The sequence below is a fragment of the Cervus elaphus genome, chromosome 10 (assembly GCF_910594005.1).
Source record: "Cervus elaphus chromosome 10, mCerEla1.1, whole genome shotgun sequence".
NCBI lineage: Eukaryota > Metazoa > Chordata > Mammalia > Artiodactyla > Cervidae > Cervus > Cervus elaphus.
Genome location: NC_057824.1, coordinates 52,965,072 through 52,980,380, shown reverse-complemented (window position 1 = coordinate 52,980,380; position 15,309 = coordinate 52,965,072). Strand labels below are relative to the sequence as shown.

General features: G+C 56.5%; 1 protein-coding gene across 7 annotated transcripts in view; it reads left to right on the top strand.

Annotated features, from left to right (window-relative positions):
* The window catches only part of SDK1 (sidekick cell adhesion molecule 1), a 740,828-nt gene that overhangs the window by 719,176 nt on the left and 6,343 nt on the right, over positions 1–15,309 (top strand). For all 7 annotated transcript variants that reach the window (XM_043915387.1, XM_043915391.1, XM_043915392.1 and 4 more), the window contains 4 exons: positions 5,220–5,384; positions 7,868–8,005; positions 10,738–10,858; positions 11,169–11,298. In XM_043915387.1, the coding sequence (XP_043771322.1) occupies positions 5,220–5,384; positions 7,868–8,005; positions 10,738–10,858; positions 11,169–11,298 (554 nt within the window). The remainder of the gene's footprint in view (positions 1–5,219; positions 5,385–7,867; positions 8,006–10,737; positions 10,859–11,168; positions 11,299–15,309) is intronic.

The window sequence follows — 15,309 nt, the reverse complement described above, 5'->3', positions numbered from 1 at the left end:
TGCAGCTATAGTTCTCACCAAGCCGCCGGCCTGTGTTCACGCCCGGCTCCCTCACGGCCCCCGTGACAGCCCGTCAGCCTCTGCGGACGTTTATGCCGGGGCAGGGCCCCCCCATCACAGGCCATCCTTTGCATTTCAACATTCATCTCGTGTGTCCTGCCTTAAACAAGGACCAGATAAAATACGTTTTTTTTAATCAGATGTATTTAGCCTCAAGTTTAATCCCCACCGTGTCAGTTAAGTTTCTGACGCAGACCATTTATACCAAGAGAAATGGCAGCGTTCAAGCAATAAACAGGCCTCCCCGGTGACTCAGTATTGAAAAATCCGCCTGCCAGCGCAGGAGACCTGACCTGGGCTGAAGATCCCCTGCAGAAGGAAACGGCAACCCACTCCTCCCATGGACGGAGGCGTCTGGTGGGCTACAGTCCGTGGCGTCGCAAGAGAGTCAGACACAACTTAGCGACTAAACAACAGCAAGAAATAAACAGCTGCCAGGCTCAGAGCTGCAAGCCGACGTCCCACGCCCGTTGTGTGAGTTAGTGGCCCCAGAAACCTCGGGCCGTGAATGACAGTTTCATTCAGTGTGGAGACTGTCTGACTGTCCAGGAAATCAGACTTTTGTGTTGGCGTCTGCCTGCGCTTCTGGGTGTTGGGGGACCCACGGAGCGCAGACCCCAGGATGTGCCTGCGCCAGGCAGGGCTCCAGTCAGGAGGGAGGTCTTCCTGGTTCCCGGTGCTGAGGATGGAGACACAGGCCTCTTGCCACCGCCAGGCGAGGAGGAGGTGCTGGCCCCGGAAGCGAAGAGTCGCCTTGCTCCCCTCCGAGAAACGAGCTGGTCAGGGGGCAGCCTGTGTGGACGGAGGGCGCTTGCTTTCCTCAAGGCCGTTCAGAATTAGCCATCTTCCTTTTTTAGGGAACAAACACTGCCACAGGGCGGCCCAGACCAGGAGCTTCTGTCTTTAAAGGAAAACCAGCTGGCGGGGCCGCATGGTGTAGGTGGACAGCTCTCCTCCCGAGTCAGCGGGGATGGAGGCGTGTGACCGGAGTGCAGTTTGTCCGGCAACATTCTGCAGCATTCATTGCTCAGCGGCTCCCCACCCTCTTACTCGCTCTGGTGTCTTCCCAGCAGTGTCTCAGTAACGGGAGTCCAGGCAGGTGCCGGGGGTCCGTGAAGGGGGGCCGGGCCCAGCAGACACCGTGGACACCCCAACACAGACATCACGTGGCCCCGGCCTGAAGGTCAGCGTGACCACCAGGAAGGTCAAAGGCCTGATGCCGTCTGTAGGGCTGGTCCTCAGCCCCGGGGATGTGGCTTTGGGAAACACAGCCACTGTTCCCCTCAGACCAATCCAAGCTCCCTACGAGGGCGGGAAGGGGAAGCTGGCTGGGGTCTCCAGGGCACCCAGCAGGGTAGCCTCATCTGGGGTCTGAGAGCAGGCCAAGCACATCCCCAGAAACACACAAGGGCCTGCACTCCCCTCAAATGTTGATCGAGATGGACATTCAAGCCCAGGGATTATCCTGGTGTGTGGAAAATCAGTTGCACAAATCTCATTATGCTTAATAGTTCTGTAATGTTATTTTCCCCCCTAATTTGTAGACATACTTTTCTCCATCATTGATTTATTGAGATATTTAATGACACAGTACGAATGAGGGAAACGGTTGGCAGTGGAGAGACAGAGTGGACGTCCCAGTGGCCACCAGGGGTTTCTGCCAGCCGTGATCACGGCATAAGCATCAGTGTGAGTAAACAGCCAGAGGGTTACATGTGGAGCTGAAAATGCTGAGTATGCTGGTTTTGGAAAGGCAGAATTAAGCAGAACAAAAATGCAAACTTTTTTCTATTAATTCAGAAGGAAATTCTCTCAGTATGACTCCCCTCCTCCCAGCGTTTTTCCGTGTAAAGTAAATCGTCTTGTGTTGAGATTCTGTATCAATATTTTAAAAAGTTTTTATGAAAAATACACATAATTCCTGGAGCTATGACAGAGCATTTAAAATAAAATGTGGCCTCTGGGTGACGGGAGAGGAAGGGGAAATGATTTTTTTTTTTTTTCCTTTAAGTAGCAGGAGAGCTTTACAGAAATCTTAGTGCCAAAGACACTCAGAGAACGCGCTTCAGGAGTGCTCGAGCTGCTGAGGACAGTCTGGGAGTACCTCTCGTGGTCCTGTCGGTCCCTTAAGTACAGTGGCTTTAGGCACTGTCCAGTGTATTAGGGCCTGTGTTTTTTCTCTAGTCTCTTTCACAGCATAAAACTGTCTTCTTAGAGGGAAAACACCACACGATTCATTCAATGTTTAAAGCTCTTGGAACAGTGACTTGCTCATAGTAAGCACTAAATAAATAGTGGTGGTTATTACTTTATTGAAAACTTGCTTGGGCCAGGCCCTGTGAAAGGCTATGGGGGCACAGAGATGGAAGGATGGATGGATGGAGGGAAGGATGTGTGAATGGAAGGACAGATGGGTGGATGGAGGGATAGACGGATGGATGGGTAGATGGAAGGATGAATGGATGGAAGAAAGGAAAGATGGATGGAGAGAAGGAGAGAGGGGAGAAAAGAAGGAATGAAGGAAGAAACGGAAGAGGTAAGAAAGGGGAGGTGAATCATGTCAACTGATATTTATTGAACTCTTGAAACACTCAAGAGCCCGTTGGTACAAACAGGTAAACATAAAGAAGTGTCCTAAAGGCCCATAGATGGACACTGCCATCTCTTCCTAGAGCACAGGAGTGGGTCAGGGCTGTCCTCCAGAAGGTGAATCTGAAAGGGTGAGATGACCTTGTTGGTTTTTCTCCACCCCCACCTGTGGACTTATCAATCACTCATTGAGACCAGAAATCTCATCTGGTTCCCTGCTGGCTGGAACAGGGCCTGAGCAGAGCATGAGCACTTTAGTGTTTGTGGATCGAACGGGTGGGCGAATGGACGTGGAGGGGAGCAGGGCCTCCCGAGGTCTCCAGGCGAGGGACTAGGGCCTGCAGAGAAAGCGCACCCTTCACACCAGAAATAGACCACAGAGAACAACTGTGCGTGTGAACCCTAATGTTCTCAGAAGGAAGAGGACTCTTAAGCGATGACTTGCCATTTGGACGTTGTTAATGGTAATGGGTGTCTTGGTGGGAAACTCCTATAAATGTGAGCATTATAAATAGTCATCGCGCTCCCCCTGCTGCCTGTGCCGAGGTCTGTGCCTTTCAAGTCTCGCCCGCATTCATTCCTTCGTTAACCCGTGACTACACGCACTTAACCCGTGCACACTCTAAGCCCTGTGCAAACACAGACTCCCACGCGGGTGATCTCCTCCTGTCGACCGTGGGGCTGATCCTCTCGAGCCGCTGGTGTTCCGAGGTGTGTGATGAGGCTGTTTCCCAGAGAGCCGTCCGCCCTGTGAAGCAGGCACATTCAAATGCGCTGTTCCTCTCCAGATCGCCTGCTCTTTGTAAAAGATCACCTACCTGCTCCTATAACAGAATTTATAATTCAGGGAGGATCAGTACTTCAAACGAACAGCGTGGGCCCAGAGCCCACTTTTTACTGAACGAGCTCCTTAGAGACTGGATTTCGCCAGCACTCGCGGGGTGCACTGCTTCCTGGGCACTTCCTCAGGACTGACTCGTTCAGTCCCCGAGGCACACCTGTGATGTAGATGTCCTTTGTTGCCCGCGTTCCACAGTGAGGCACAGAGAGGTTAAACACTCTCCCTAAGGTCACACAGCTCACGCGTGGTTGAGGCAGGCTTCGCACCAAGGCTGTCTTAGCTGCTTCCTTTCTCTCTGCGTCTGATTTTCTGGCTTCAATTTCAGTTTTATTAATGTCTTCCTATATGTCAGGGTTTAAGGAAATTCAGTATGTATTTTCATTGTGCTGGAACACACGACGTATTCACCGTCTTAGCCATCCATAAGCTTGCAGTTCAGTAGCATTAGGTACGCCCACGTGGTTGTGCACCATTGTCTTCAGGGCATGTTCATCTTCCCAGACCAAGGCTCTGTCCTCATTAAATCACATCTCAGCCCCTGGCACCCGCCCTTCTCCCTTCTGTCCCTGTGGATTCGCTCTGGGAACCTCCTAGACGTGGAACCGCACAGCGTTTGTCTGTGCGTGACGCAGCATCACGTCCTTGAGGTTCATCCACGCTGTGTCAGCAGCTATGAGAACGTCCCCCTTTCTGAGGCTGGATCACACTGCTCTCTGTGGCTGGACGGACCACATCTTGTTTATCCATGCCTCTGTCGATGGGCACAGGTTGCCTTCTTCACCTTTCGGCTCCTGTGAATAATGCTCTATGAACGTGGGCGTATAAGTTCACAATTCAGCTGTTGTTCATCTGCTCAGTCGTGTCTGACTCTCTGCGACCCCATGGACTGCAAACAGTCAGAATTCAGTGTCTTTTAAAATCTATACTTGTGTCTGGTAGCTCCCGGGCAGAGACTAAAAACGACTGGTCTTAGGGCAGGTTTGACATCCTTTGACTCCAAAGGATGCTCAGACTCGAGGAAGGCACTTCGGGGGTTTGGCTCGGGAGGTGAAGCCAGGTCCCCAGGTGAGGGGCCGAGGACCCCGTGGGGTTGGCCCAGAGCCCCTGCCTGCATCTCCGTGCCAGCTGCCCCTCGGCGCCATCCTCCCGTGAGAGAACACGACCCGCTACTGACTATCGAAAGCCGTACTGGGCGCACTGCAGTGACCACCCAGACAGTGTAGACGGCCTCGCAGCATCACCCCACACCTGGGAGCTGCCTGGTGAACGAGGCTGCTGTTGAGCGTTTTCTCTTTGACCCGACTGCGGGATTGTCACTTCCAGTTTGAAGGCAGTGGGGCCGAGAACTCAGAGCAGAGGCTGGTGCGCGTGGGTGCCCCTGGGCCCATGGGGGCAGGGACACGTGTCCTCCGTGAGTCGGGATAGGGGAACTTAGGGGATAGGGACACGCAGTGGGCAGGGACAGCAGGATGTCCCAAAAACAGCCAGCACGCTACACCAAAGAGGAGGCAGTCAGAAACCAGAGGCCCGGAGGATGTCAGGGAAAAACGCTTCCGCCCAGCTTGCAGCCTTGGCGGAGCCTGTTCATGAGGGCGAGGCCCCGGCCCGAGCAGCTCACCTCCGTCCCCCAGGAGGGAGCTGGGGGCTGAGGGCAGGGCGGGCAGGGTCCACCCGCAGGGCCTCCATCCAGGAGACGGGCGCCCTGACCTCCGTTCTCGCCGCCCTGCAGACGAAGGCCTGTGGGACATGTTTGCCAAGGACATTCCGCGGGGCGCCACGTCCTACACCGTCAGCCTGGACCAGCTCAGGCAAGGAGTGACCTACGAGTTCCGGGTGGTGGCCGTGAACCAGGCGGGCTACGGGGAGCCCAGCAGCCCCTCTGCCACTGTGTCAGGTAGGAGCCCCGCCCGAGGACCCCGGGGGGCGGGCGGACGGCGTGGGCCCCGGGCACGGCCGTCCCAGAGGAGACGTCCTGGCCGCGCTGAGCTCCTCTCGCCCTCCGTCAGAGCCAGGGCCTCAGCTTGAGCTGGGCAGGGTCCCCCCAGGGGAGAAGGCATCCCCTGCAAAGTGCAGCCTGAGACCCTCTGTTAGCAGATGCGTCCTTAACTGTTGAGCCGAAAATTGAAAAGCAAAATCCTGCCCACCCTGCCCCTCCCCAGCCGCCACCAGGGAGAGCCTGAGCCCTTGACACTTGGGTGTGTCAGCCCAGGCATCCTTCAGGGATGCCGGCCCAGGGGCCCGGTGCGCCTGGCGTCAGATTGGAGGCCGAGGCCTGCCGGCTCCAGCGCCAGCCCCCGGCTCTGCCGTGTGGGGAGCGGCAGACACGGAGGGGGCAGCCAGGCTCCTGCACCCGGAGCTCAAGTGTCTGTGGCGACAGACCCTGTCCTCACCAGTGACGAGACGAGGGGTGTGACCGCTGGGAGGAAGTGACGGCCCTGGGCCTGGTCTTGAAGGGTGCTGGGGGATGGCCGCAGGGAAGGGAGAGCCTGCACGAGGCTGGGGGTGGGGAGCAGTGAGGGGCCCGGGGGGACTGGCTGGGGGACAGACTGGTCATGTGGCCTGGACCCGCTCCTGGGGCCCCGGGCGCGGGTGAGGAGCGGGCCTCCACCCCACCTGCACCTTAGGGTCCCCCCTCGGGAACACTTAGAAAACAGCCGTGCAGGGCCCCACCCCGGACAGCAGTTGCATCATGGGGGTCACGGGTCTGGGCCTGATGATTTTCTAGCTCTGAGGTGGTCCTTCCATGCCACTGAGATTGCGAGCCAGGCTCTAGAGGTGGGGTGGCTGCAGACCGACCCCCTGGAGCCGATTTGAGAAGGGAGCTGGTTGCAGAGACGTTTGGAGGTCGCAGGCAGATTCTGGGCCAGAAACCACGAGCCTTCCCTCCAATCAAGACAAATATGTTCCCCATCCCCGTAGTCACATCTGTTTAAGCTGCTGACTGTGCTTGTTTAAATTGGAAACATCCTTCATCATTTCCTTGAGTGAGCCTGGAGGGAGGGGAGCGTCCGTGGGCACCCGACCCCGCGCCTCCTGGTCCGGGAGCACCGTGGATTCCAGGGGCGCTTGGTGAGAGGGACAACCCAGGGACCACTCACTTGTTTAATGAAAAATAGGTAGAAAGATCAAATTTACCTCTTCTACTTTGTCTTTATGAAGAAACTTGTAAACACACCCCAAAGTAGAGAGAATGGAATAAGGAAGCCCATCACTCAGTTCAGCAATTCAGGGTTTGCCTCCCTTGACCATGTATAAGAAATTACAAAAAGCAGCTCCAAACGCACAGGGCTTGCAATTCCGCACACGCAGAGGGGACGGCAGAGGCTGGTTCCCACGTAAGGACACGGCTCCCGGTCCTCGGGCCCTTGGGCACCGTGGCTCACACGTCGCTCTGAAATCCAGGTCGTGTGTGTCGGACCTAAAGCGCGGTTGCCTGCCAGGGCTTCCCCCCTGTGCTGTCGCGGCACCCGGAGCGGACGTCCCCTTGTTCGCAGGGCGCACACGCTTCACGTCCGTCCACTGAGACCCTTCTGGCGGGTTTCTGCTTCTGGGCGCAGACCTCGGGGCGCCCGTCCTGTCCCGCATGTCCGATGCCCCCCACAGGGAAGCAGGTGGAAGGCACGAGGGGTCCCCAGAGCCATCCAGCACCTGGCACAGAGCAGCTCCCGTCTCTCTCTCCTTAGTAAACAGAATAAGAGATGAGGAAGAAGACACTCCTCCTTCAGAGTAACTCTCAGTTTTGCTGGGGGCGCGAAATACATAAAACACATAGAACACAGCCCCAGCCTCCATGGGTGGGGGCCCTGGCGCGGCGGAGGAGGCCGACAGGTAGCAGCCAGGCGCCCCCAGCCGCAGCGGGTGAGCAGAGGTTCCCGGGCAGGTGTGGGCACGCCCAGCTCTCGGCCCGGAGGGGTCGGTCACGGGGCTCCCAGGCTTAGACTGAGCGCTCCCAGGCTCGCAGGCGCAGCATTTGCAGGAGGGGCTGACTTTCCACCCAAGAACTCCCTGTGATGTCAAGGATTCAGCAGGGGTTCTGGTGGCAGCGGGAATGGAGGCGGCCAGGGGATTTGGGGGTGTCTGGGGAGAAAGCCCCCATACTGGGAGAGAGGAGCAAGGCCGGGCACTTCTGTTCCTCCCTCCCCATAACCCAGACAACTGATGAAACTGGGAGAATGTAAGCTCACTGGCCAAGGCCCGGGGTGGGGGCAGCGGCGGGGAGAGGACCCCAGGCCCGAGAGAGACAGCGGCCCCAGAGCCTCTACTCCGGGAAACCGGTGGATCCGCCCAGGACAACCCGGACCAGACAGGGGCGCCCCTCCCCGGTCACGGCAGGGACAGAGCTTCCGTCCCCGTGACCGTGCGTCTGTCGCCCTGCAGCTCAGGTGGAGACACCGTTCTACGAGCAGTGGTGGTTCCTCCTGGTGATGGCGCTCTCCAGTCTGCTGGTCATCCTGCTGGTGGTGTTCTCGCTGCTGCTGCTCGGCCAGAGCAAGAAGTACCGCAACTGCGGCGCAGGTGGGGAGCCCCGCCTCCCCGGGGGCTGGGGCCGACACGTCGGGGTTCCCCCTCCCGGGTCTGGGGTGCCCACACCACGCGCACAGCAGGCTTCCCTCCGGAGGCAGGAAACGGGAGCTCTGGGCACCGGCGTCCGGCCGGCTCTGCCCTCGCGTGGGCCGTGTGTCCTTTATCATCCGGCCCTGAGAGTCTGTTTCCGCTTCTGCAGCTGCTCAAATGCAGGAGTGGTTTCTAGTATGATTAAAAAAGTGGAAAGTGGGAGAATGAAATGGCAACCCACTCCAGTACTCTTGCCAGGAAAATCCCATGGTCGGAGGAGCCTGGTGGGCTACAGTCCATGGGGTCACAAAGAGTCGGACACGACTGAGCACACACTGATTGCTATTTTTATATCATATCTCCTTCCACTCAGAGATTTAAAGGTGTGCTAACTTTAACTGGTAAATTTAAACACATGGATGCAGTATGTAAACACTGCTAGGACCTTCAAAAAAAACGTGGACAGTGTTCGAGATTTGAGGAACGGCCCCTTCAGAATCATGGGAACAGTGACCCGGGCACGGCTCAGTCGCCTCAGGACGGTTACAGCCGGGTCTGTGGTCCAGCCCTTCTCACTGACGGGGTGCGCGCCGGGCCTGCATGCAGCAGGTGGGGTGCTGCCTAGGCCCGCACCCCAGCTCTGAGCCCTCTACTGGCCGGGCCCCGTGTTCCCGGCACGGCTGGGCCTGGCGTGCAGCAGGTGCCCCGTGAGCGTCCACAGCTGAGAGAGTCACCGTCACTAGAAATGGACACGTGAACGTGGGCAGAGCCAGCCGTGGAAGGGCACAGACAGCGTGGCTTGCTCTACAGGAAGGTCAGGAGCAGCCTAATGGATGGATGTTTCTAGAAGGCAGGACGGTGGGTGTTCTTAGTGCAGATGTATAGACAGGGAGGGAACCTTCCAGGGTGCTGGAAATGGTCCTCTGTGAAAGGGGCTCTCAGATGCCCCGACCGCAGCCCCCAGCACCGTGGTCCCTGCACCAGGAGGGTTAATAAAGCCAGGAGGCCCTAAAGTGCCTGCCATTTGCTTCTGTAACGTTGAGCCATTCATCCCTCCAAGAAAGGATTTATTTTTTTCTGTGTAAATTCACTTCTAACAAGTGTTCGTAAATCAGATTTGATTCCTGCGGGATTTACAGTGTATGAATGGCATGTCATTTTCCCGAGTTAATGCTATTACAGAATCCCTCGTCTGGTGCTCAGAAAGTCTCCCTGCCTTCCCTCCTCTCCCTCTCCATCTGGGAAACAGACCGCAGAGTCCAGTCTGACCCGCAGCTTCCAATCCTCAGCCTCACCCTGGAGCATTCATTTAACATCATCATTGATGCCCAGAAAAAAAGAGAGAAAAAAAAAAAAATGTCCACCAGAATGTCTCCCTGCCTGCCCAGGAGACACGCAGAGCCCAAACCGCTGTGCCGCAGCCTCGTTCCACCCCTCCTGGACGGCACTCTGACTTGTACAAGATCAGACTTCCTCTCTGGTTATAATATTCACCTGCTCACCTCCCATCCACCCGAACCCCGACGCGCGGGTGACTTCCTCTTTCATTTGCTGCTCTCTGTGGGCAGTTGGCTTTCCCCATTGCACACAAGTAGAACACCGAGGCGCGCGGAGGGCTGTGGGGTCCCCGGCGGACGGGCCCCTCGGGATCAGAACTGCTGGCGAATTTTACAAAACACGCGTGAAGTCCCTGGCATGTGCTCGGGCAGTGTCCCGGGGACCGGGACGTTATCAAGAGCAAGGCTGTGTGCATCTCCCTGGGTCTGTGCCCCCGAGAGCTCACAGCCTAGCAGGGGCGGCAGACAGGCCCGCAGGAGGCCAGCCAGCTCTCAGGACGAGCAGAGAGGTGGCGACGGGCCCCGCACGCAGAAACGGTGCAGGGTGGAGACCTCAGGGGTCCTGAAAGCCCTCTCTGATCTCACCACCCTTGAGCTGCGATCTGAAGGAGGGGGTGGGTGAGTAAGTCGGGGGTGGTTGGGGCGGGGCTCCCCAGGCAGGGGCAGGGGGAGGTGGGAAGGGCAGGGGAGACCAGCCTGAGCTGGGGGACAGCTGTGAGGACCGCCTTTCATGCCCAGCGAGGTTGGGGCCGCCAGGAGCGCTTCATGTCCCCTGGTTACTTACAACTTCGGTCTGCTAGCAAATTGTAGGGTATGCTTTGATATGTACTGATGGACTCATTTTTAAGTGATTTTTAGTTACAGACACTCACAGACATGTGTGACCGTCACCACAGTTAGTTCTGGAGCATGTTCCTCACTGCAGGAAAAAACCCTGCACTGTTGAGCCCTCACCCTCTATACATTTACTCTCCACTCACTTCCTTGTTTTGACTATGAGCCCTTATTATGAAATTTATTGAATATCCTCAATGATGTAAAAAAAGTTCATGCACTCTATTCTTTAATAAGACACTGAGTTAAAAAACAACAACAACAACAAAAAAAAAACCTTGATTTTGGCATCAAGGAAGAGAAACACCCAAATGCTAATGGCGTTTTGCTCCGAGGTGGATGTGTGGCCTTACACCCCAGCCTGTCTGCCTGCCCAGGGGGCTGACTCGGGTCGCCAGGCCCGGGGCTGGTGCAGCAGGCGGTCAGGAGCACCCTGGGCACCCACCCTGCTCGACAAAGCTCAGGGTCTGGGCCCCAGACGCCCACTTCCTGACGCGTCTGCGCCCTCCCCGCCACCTGTAGGTAAGAGCATCTCCAACATGGAGGAGTCCGTGACCCTGGACAACGGGGGGTTTGCCGCCTTGGAGCTCAACAGCCGCCACCTCAACGTCAAGAACACCTTCTCGAAGAAGAACGGGACCAGGTAGGGTAGCGGCACCCACCCAAGGGCCCATGCCCACCGGTCCCCCCCGAATCCCAGGGGCAGGAGGGCGGGTGTTAGGGATGGTTTGAGGACGTTTCTAGAGATAAAGAAGAGTCTGGTCTCAGGTGTAGGGACCTGGTCTTGGGGGACCTCCGGCCCCGGATGAGGGGCAGGCGTCACTGGAAGCACGGGCGGCCTGGGAACTGCTTGCGTGGCACCGAAACGGTGCCAGAGGCTGTGCGTGGCTTTCCTCTCCACGCAGCCGCGGTGAGGCCAGGAGGCGGGGCTGACTGGTGTCCGCGTCCCGCAGGTCCCCGCCCCGGCCGAGCCCTGGCGGACTGCACTACTCCGACGAGGACCTCTGCAACAAGTACAACGGCGCCGCGCTGACCGAGAGCGGGGCCCTCCAGGAGAAGCCGGGCGATGCCACGGAGTCCGAGGTGGGTGCCCGCCCCCCCGCTGCCGGCTCCGGCCCCTCCCGTCCCCCCGGGGCCCTGCCCTGGTCTCAGCCGTCTCCACACACACACACACACACACACACACACACACACACAGAGGCTCGGAGCAGGCAGAGCCGGGACAGAGCGCGCCCCTTCCCGGACGGGGAGGGTCCACGCTCGTCTCTGGTGCGCGAGGCCACCTCCCCGGTCAGTCCCTGGTCCAAAGTGGGCGTCGGGTTCGCAAACCTCGCTGCGCTCTGCGCGCAGAAAGAGACCCAGCCGGCCTGGAGGTCACCGGGGAACGTGGTGGCCTCTGGACCCCCGAGGGGTAACGGGGGCCCGAACCCACCCGACTGGTAGAACCTGGACCCCCGCCCACCCCAGGGGGGGGCTTCCCCTCCTGCTTTGGTCACAGCAGCGCTGGGTCAGTTAGCCGGCTCACCTGAGCGGGGCGGGAGCCCCGGGACCAGGGAAACCCCGCCCCTAAGGGGTGTCAGCCTCCAGTGTGACCCCCAGGACCCCGCCCCACACATCCTGGTGCCTGGGCATTCACTGCGGGGCTGAGCCCGTCCTGGGCGAGGTCTCTGTATTGGGCAGCAGGGGACATTCCCTGGAGGGAGCCGTGGGGGTGCCAACAGGGGCCCCACTTCCCCGGGGAAGCCCCTTCCCCAGAGCACGTCTCACAGTCAGGAGCGAACCCACTGAGTGGGTAGGGAACTGGGTGCCCAGTCCTGACCACGGGGTTTCAGAGACGCTGCGACAGGGACGGAATTCGCCGAGCTGTTTGCCAGACACGCAGGCCCGCCCCATCGCTTGGCATTCATACTCTAAATCAATATTTAATCTAAAGTAAGTCTCACCTTCATTTTGACCTGAGTTTAGGACTGATTGCGCCCTCAGGCTCAATTAAATGGCTTCTTTCAAACTGTGGTTTGTGTAGGAGCCACACGGGGCCGGACCGCAGGCGGGGGCCCGGCGGACGCGGCCGCTCGGCCTCCGAGCTCCATGGACGCGGGCGCCTAGTGCCTGTCCGCGCCACAGCCTGGGCTCGTGGAAGCGGCAAGCCGCCCTGCGGGCCTGCGGGGGGAGCAGTGTCCACGCGAGGGGCTGTCTGTGGAGGGAAAAGCGAGAACGCTGAGCCCAGCTTCCTGAGGAGGAGGCTGTGGCCTTTTCCAGCCCCTCGTCCCAAAGGCGGCTCGACGGGAAGGGGTGGGCTGCGGACCAGCACTCCCCGGGTCAGCGGTCAGAGACGGCACGCGCCCCCGCCTTCCCAGGCTCTCAGAGCATTGTGAAAGATGCTCACAGCGGCCTGTGCTGCCCCGCGGGCTTTACAGCTCCACGCAGGATAAGCGCTAACTGAGCACTTCCTCAGCCAGGCCTAGAGGCAGGCGGTTCTCGTCCTTGTCCCTAGGACACCGCTGAGGCCGAGGCCACCCCCCCCACACACCCCCTCCCTCAGCTTCCAGAGCCCACTGACCCCGCCCCTCCGCTCTTCTCCCGCCTAACACCCGGGCCACAGAGGCCATTCCCAGCACTGCCAGGACTGGACTCATCGATTCTGGACTACTTGTTCATAAAAGCATGCTCAGAATGGGTTAAACGCGGGCCATTCAGTCTGTCCTCTCACAGGTGGGGGTGTTTTGGGAGTCAGATCCAGCTGATTCACATGGAGGATTATTAAATGTTTGCAGGCACTAGGCCTATGCATGCATGTGTGCATACATGTATGCACACATGCACATATACAGACATACACATGCACACGGGGAAGAAGGCAGCCAGAACGGAAGAAGGGAGGGGGGTGAGGGGAGGAGGTGAGAGCGACGTGGAACGCACGCTAAATCCTGCAAGGAGGTCGTTCGGATCCTCACGTAACAGATGGGAGAGCTGAGGCTCTTGGAGGTTTTGAGTGTCTTCCCCAGACACACGCTCCTGGGTGGACCCGGATGCAGACCCAGGCGGCGGGCTCCCTTCCATCCCCCCCGCCAGGCTGGCTGAGTTCTCCGCGCCCGGGACGCGTGGCTGAGCGAGGGCGGGCCGTGGCGTGCCCGCTGCCTGGAGGAAGAGGCTCCTTCCATGATTCCCACAGATGCTTTACGGGTATTAACACTTTCTGGTTCTAGAAAGTTGATCAGAAGTACAGACGCCGTCTCCATCGAGGTGTGTCACCTTGAATCTGGGGTTCCAGGCCCCCTGAAGCCTGTGGTAGGCGGGCGCCTCCCGTGAAGGCTCTGGGAGTCCAGGCTAAGAACTCATGTTCCTGGGCTCCCCGTCTGCTCCTGAGTTCTCGGGTAGACGCAGTGAGGCCCGTCTCTTCCCCCAGAATTCTGTGCTCTGTCATCTTGCTGGGGGCCCAGCTTTGAACCTTACGACCTGGGAGAGTTGTAGGCAGATTCATGGGGTCCCCACAGAGGGATCTTGGAAGTGCCAGCTCCGATGGGAGCCTTTCCTTTGAACTAGTCTGGTCTCTTAACCAGACTGAGATGTCATTCACACACCGCACAGTTCACGTCTTCACCGTATTAAATATTTAGGTGTGTGTTTTTAGCTTCCTCACATTTATGAGCTTCCCAAATTTTCTGCTGTTAGCGGTTTTTAATTTTATCCCGCTGTGGTCAAAGAACATACTTTGTGTATCTCCAACCCTCTTCTATTTATCGAGGCTTGTCTTGTGGCGCAGCATCTGGCCTGTGAGGCAAAAACCCACTTGAGAAGGCCGTGTCGCTCTGCTCTGGCTGCGGGGAGGGTCCGTGTGTGTCTGCTGTGTCCGGTTGATTTATCGTGCCGTTCAAGCCTTCCACACTCTCGGTCTGTCCGCCATCTGTCAACGCACTGAGGTCTCCAACAGTTCCTGTTGACATTCTCTATTTCTCTCTTCATTTCCGGCAGTTTTAATTTCCTGTATTTGGGGGCTCTGTTTTAGGTGCGTGTCTGTCTGTAACTGTGGTGTCTTCATGATGGACAGACCTTTTTATGAGTATCGCATGGCCCTCTTGGTCTCTAGTCACAGTTTTTGTCTCAGAGTCTATCTGGCCTGACATCGGTACGGTCACTCCAGCCCTCTGTAGGTTCCTGCTCACATGGTGGATCATTTCCATCATTTCACTTTCAGCTTGTCTGAAGCCTTGGATCTGAAACGTGTCTTTTGTTGGCAGCATGAAGTTGGATCACGCTGTCCTTATTCATCCTGCCGATCTATACCTGTTCACCGGATTGTTTAATCCATTCACAGTTAATGGAATTGCTGCTAATTCCAGAACTGACACCTGCCATTTTGGTGTTTGCCTTCTATGAGTCTCGTGTCTCTATCTCTCTATTTTTTCTTCACTCATTTTGTCATTGTTGTTAAGTGGCTGTTTTCTAGTGTATATCCGGTGAATATTTTAATTCCCTTGTTTTGCTTTTACTGTATTTTTTTTTCCAGTTTTTTCTATAGTGATTGCCCTCGTATTAGTATTTGCTTTAGATTTATTCTAAATCTCAGTGACATGTAGAAACTTTATTCTTGTATAAATCTATTCTCTCCTCCCCTATTTGTGCTTATTATTATACATATTATGTCCATATTTGTGACAGACCCAAGGAAGCATTTTTCTAACTGTACAGAATTTTGTATCTTTGAGAGGAGAAAGGTGAGCAAGTATGAGAGTTTATCATATTAACCCTTCTGTTCCCGATTTTTGGTTCTCTTCATTTCTCCCCACCTTTTTGTGCCACTAGATTTATGTTAATTTCTATGTATGATGGACCCAACAGTATAATTATACAATATAATTATATACCTCATATTTTAGGAAATTGCTTTTTAAATCAGATGAGAGAAGAAAGGAGACTAGGTACTTATACTGCCTTTTATAATTCCCTATGTAATTATCTTTGTTGCTACTTGTGTGTGTGTGGGTTTGATATGCTGTCTGGCGTCATTGGCCTTCAACCTGACCATCTTCCATTAGTATTTCTTATAAGGCAAGTCTGCTAGCAATGAATTTTTTCTGTTTTTGTTTATCTCAG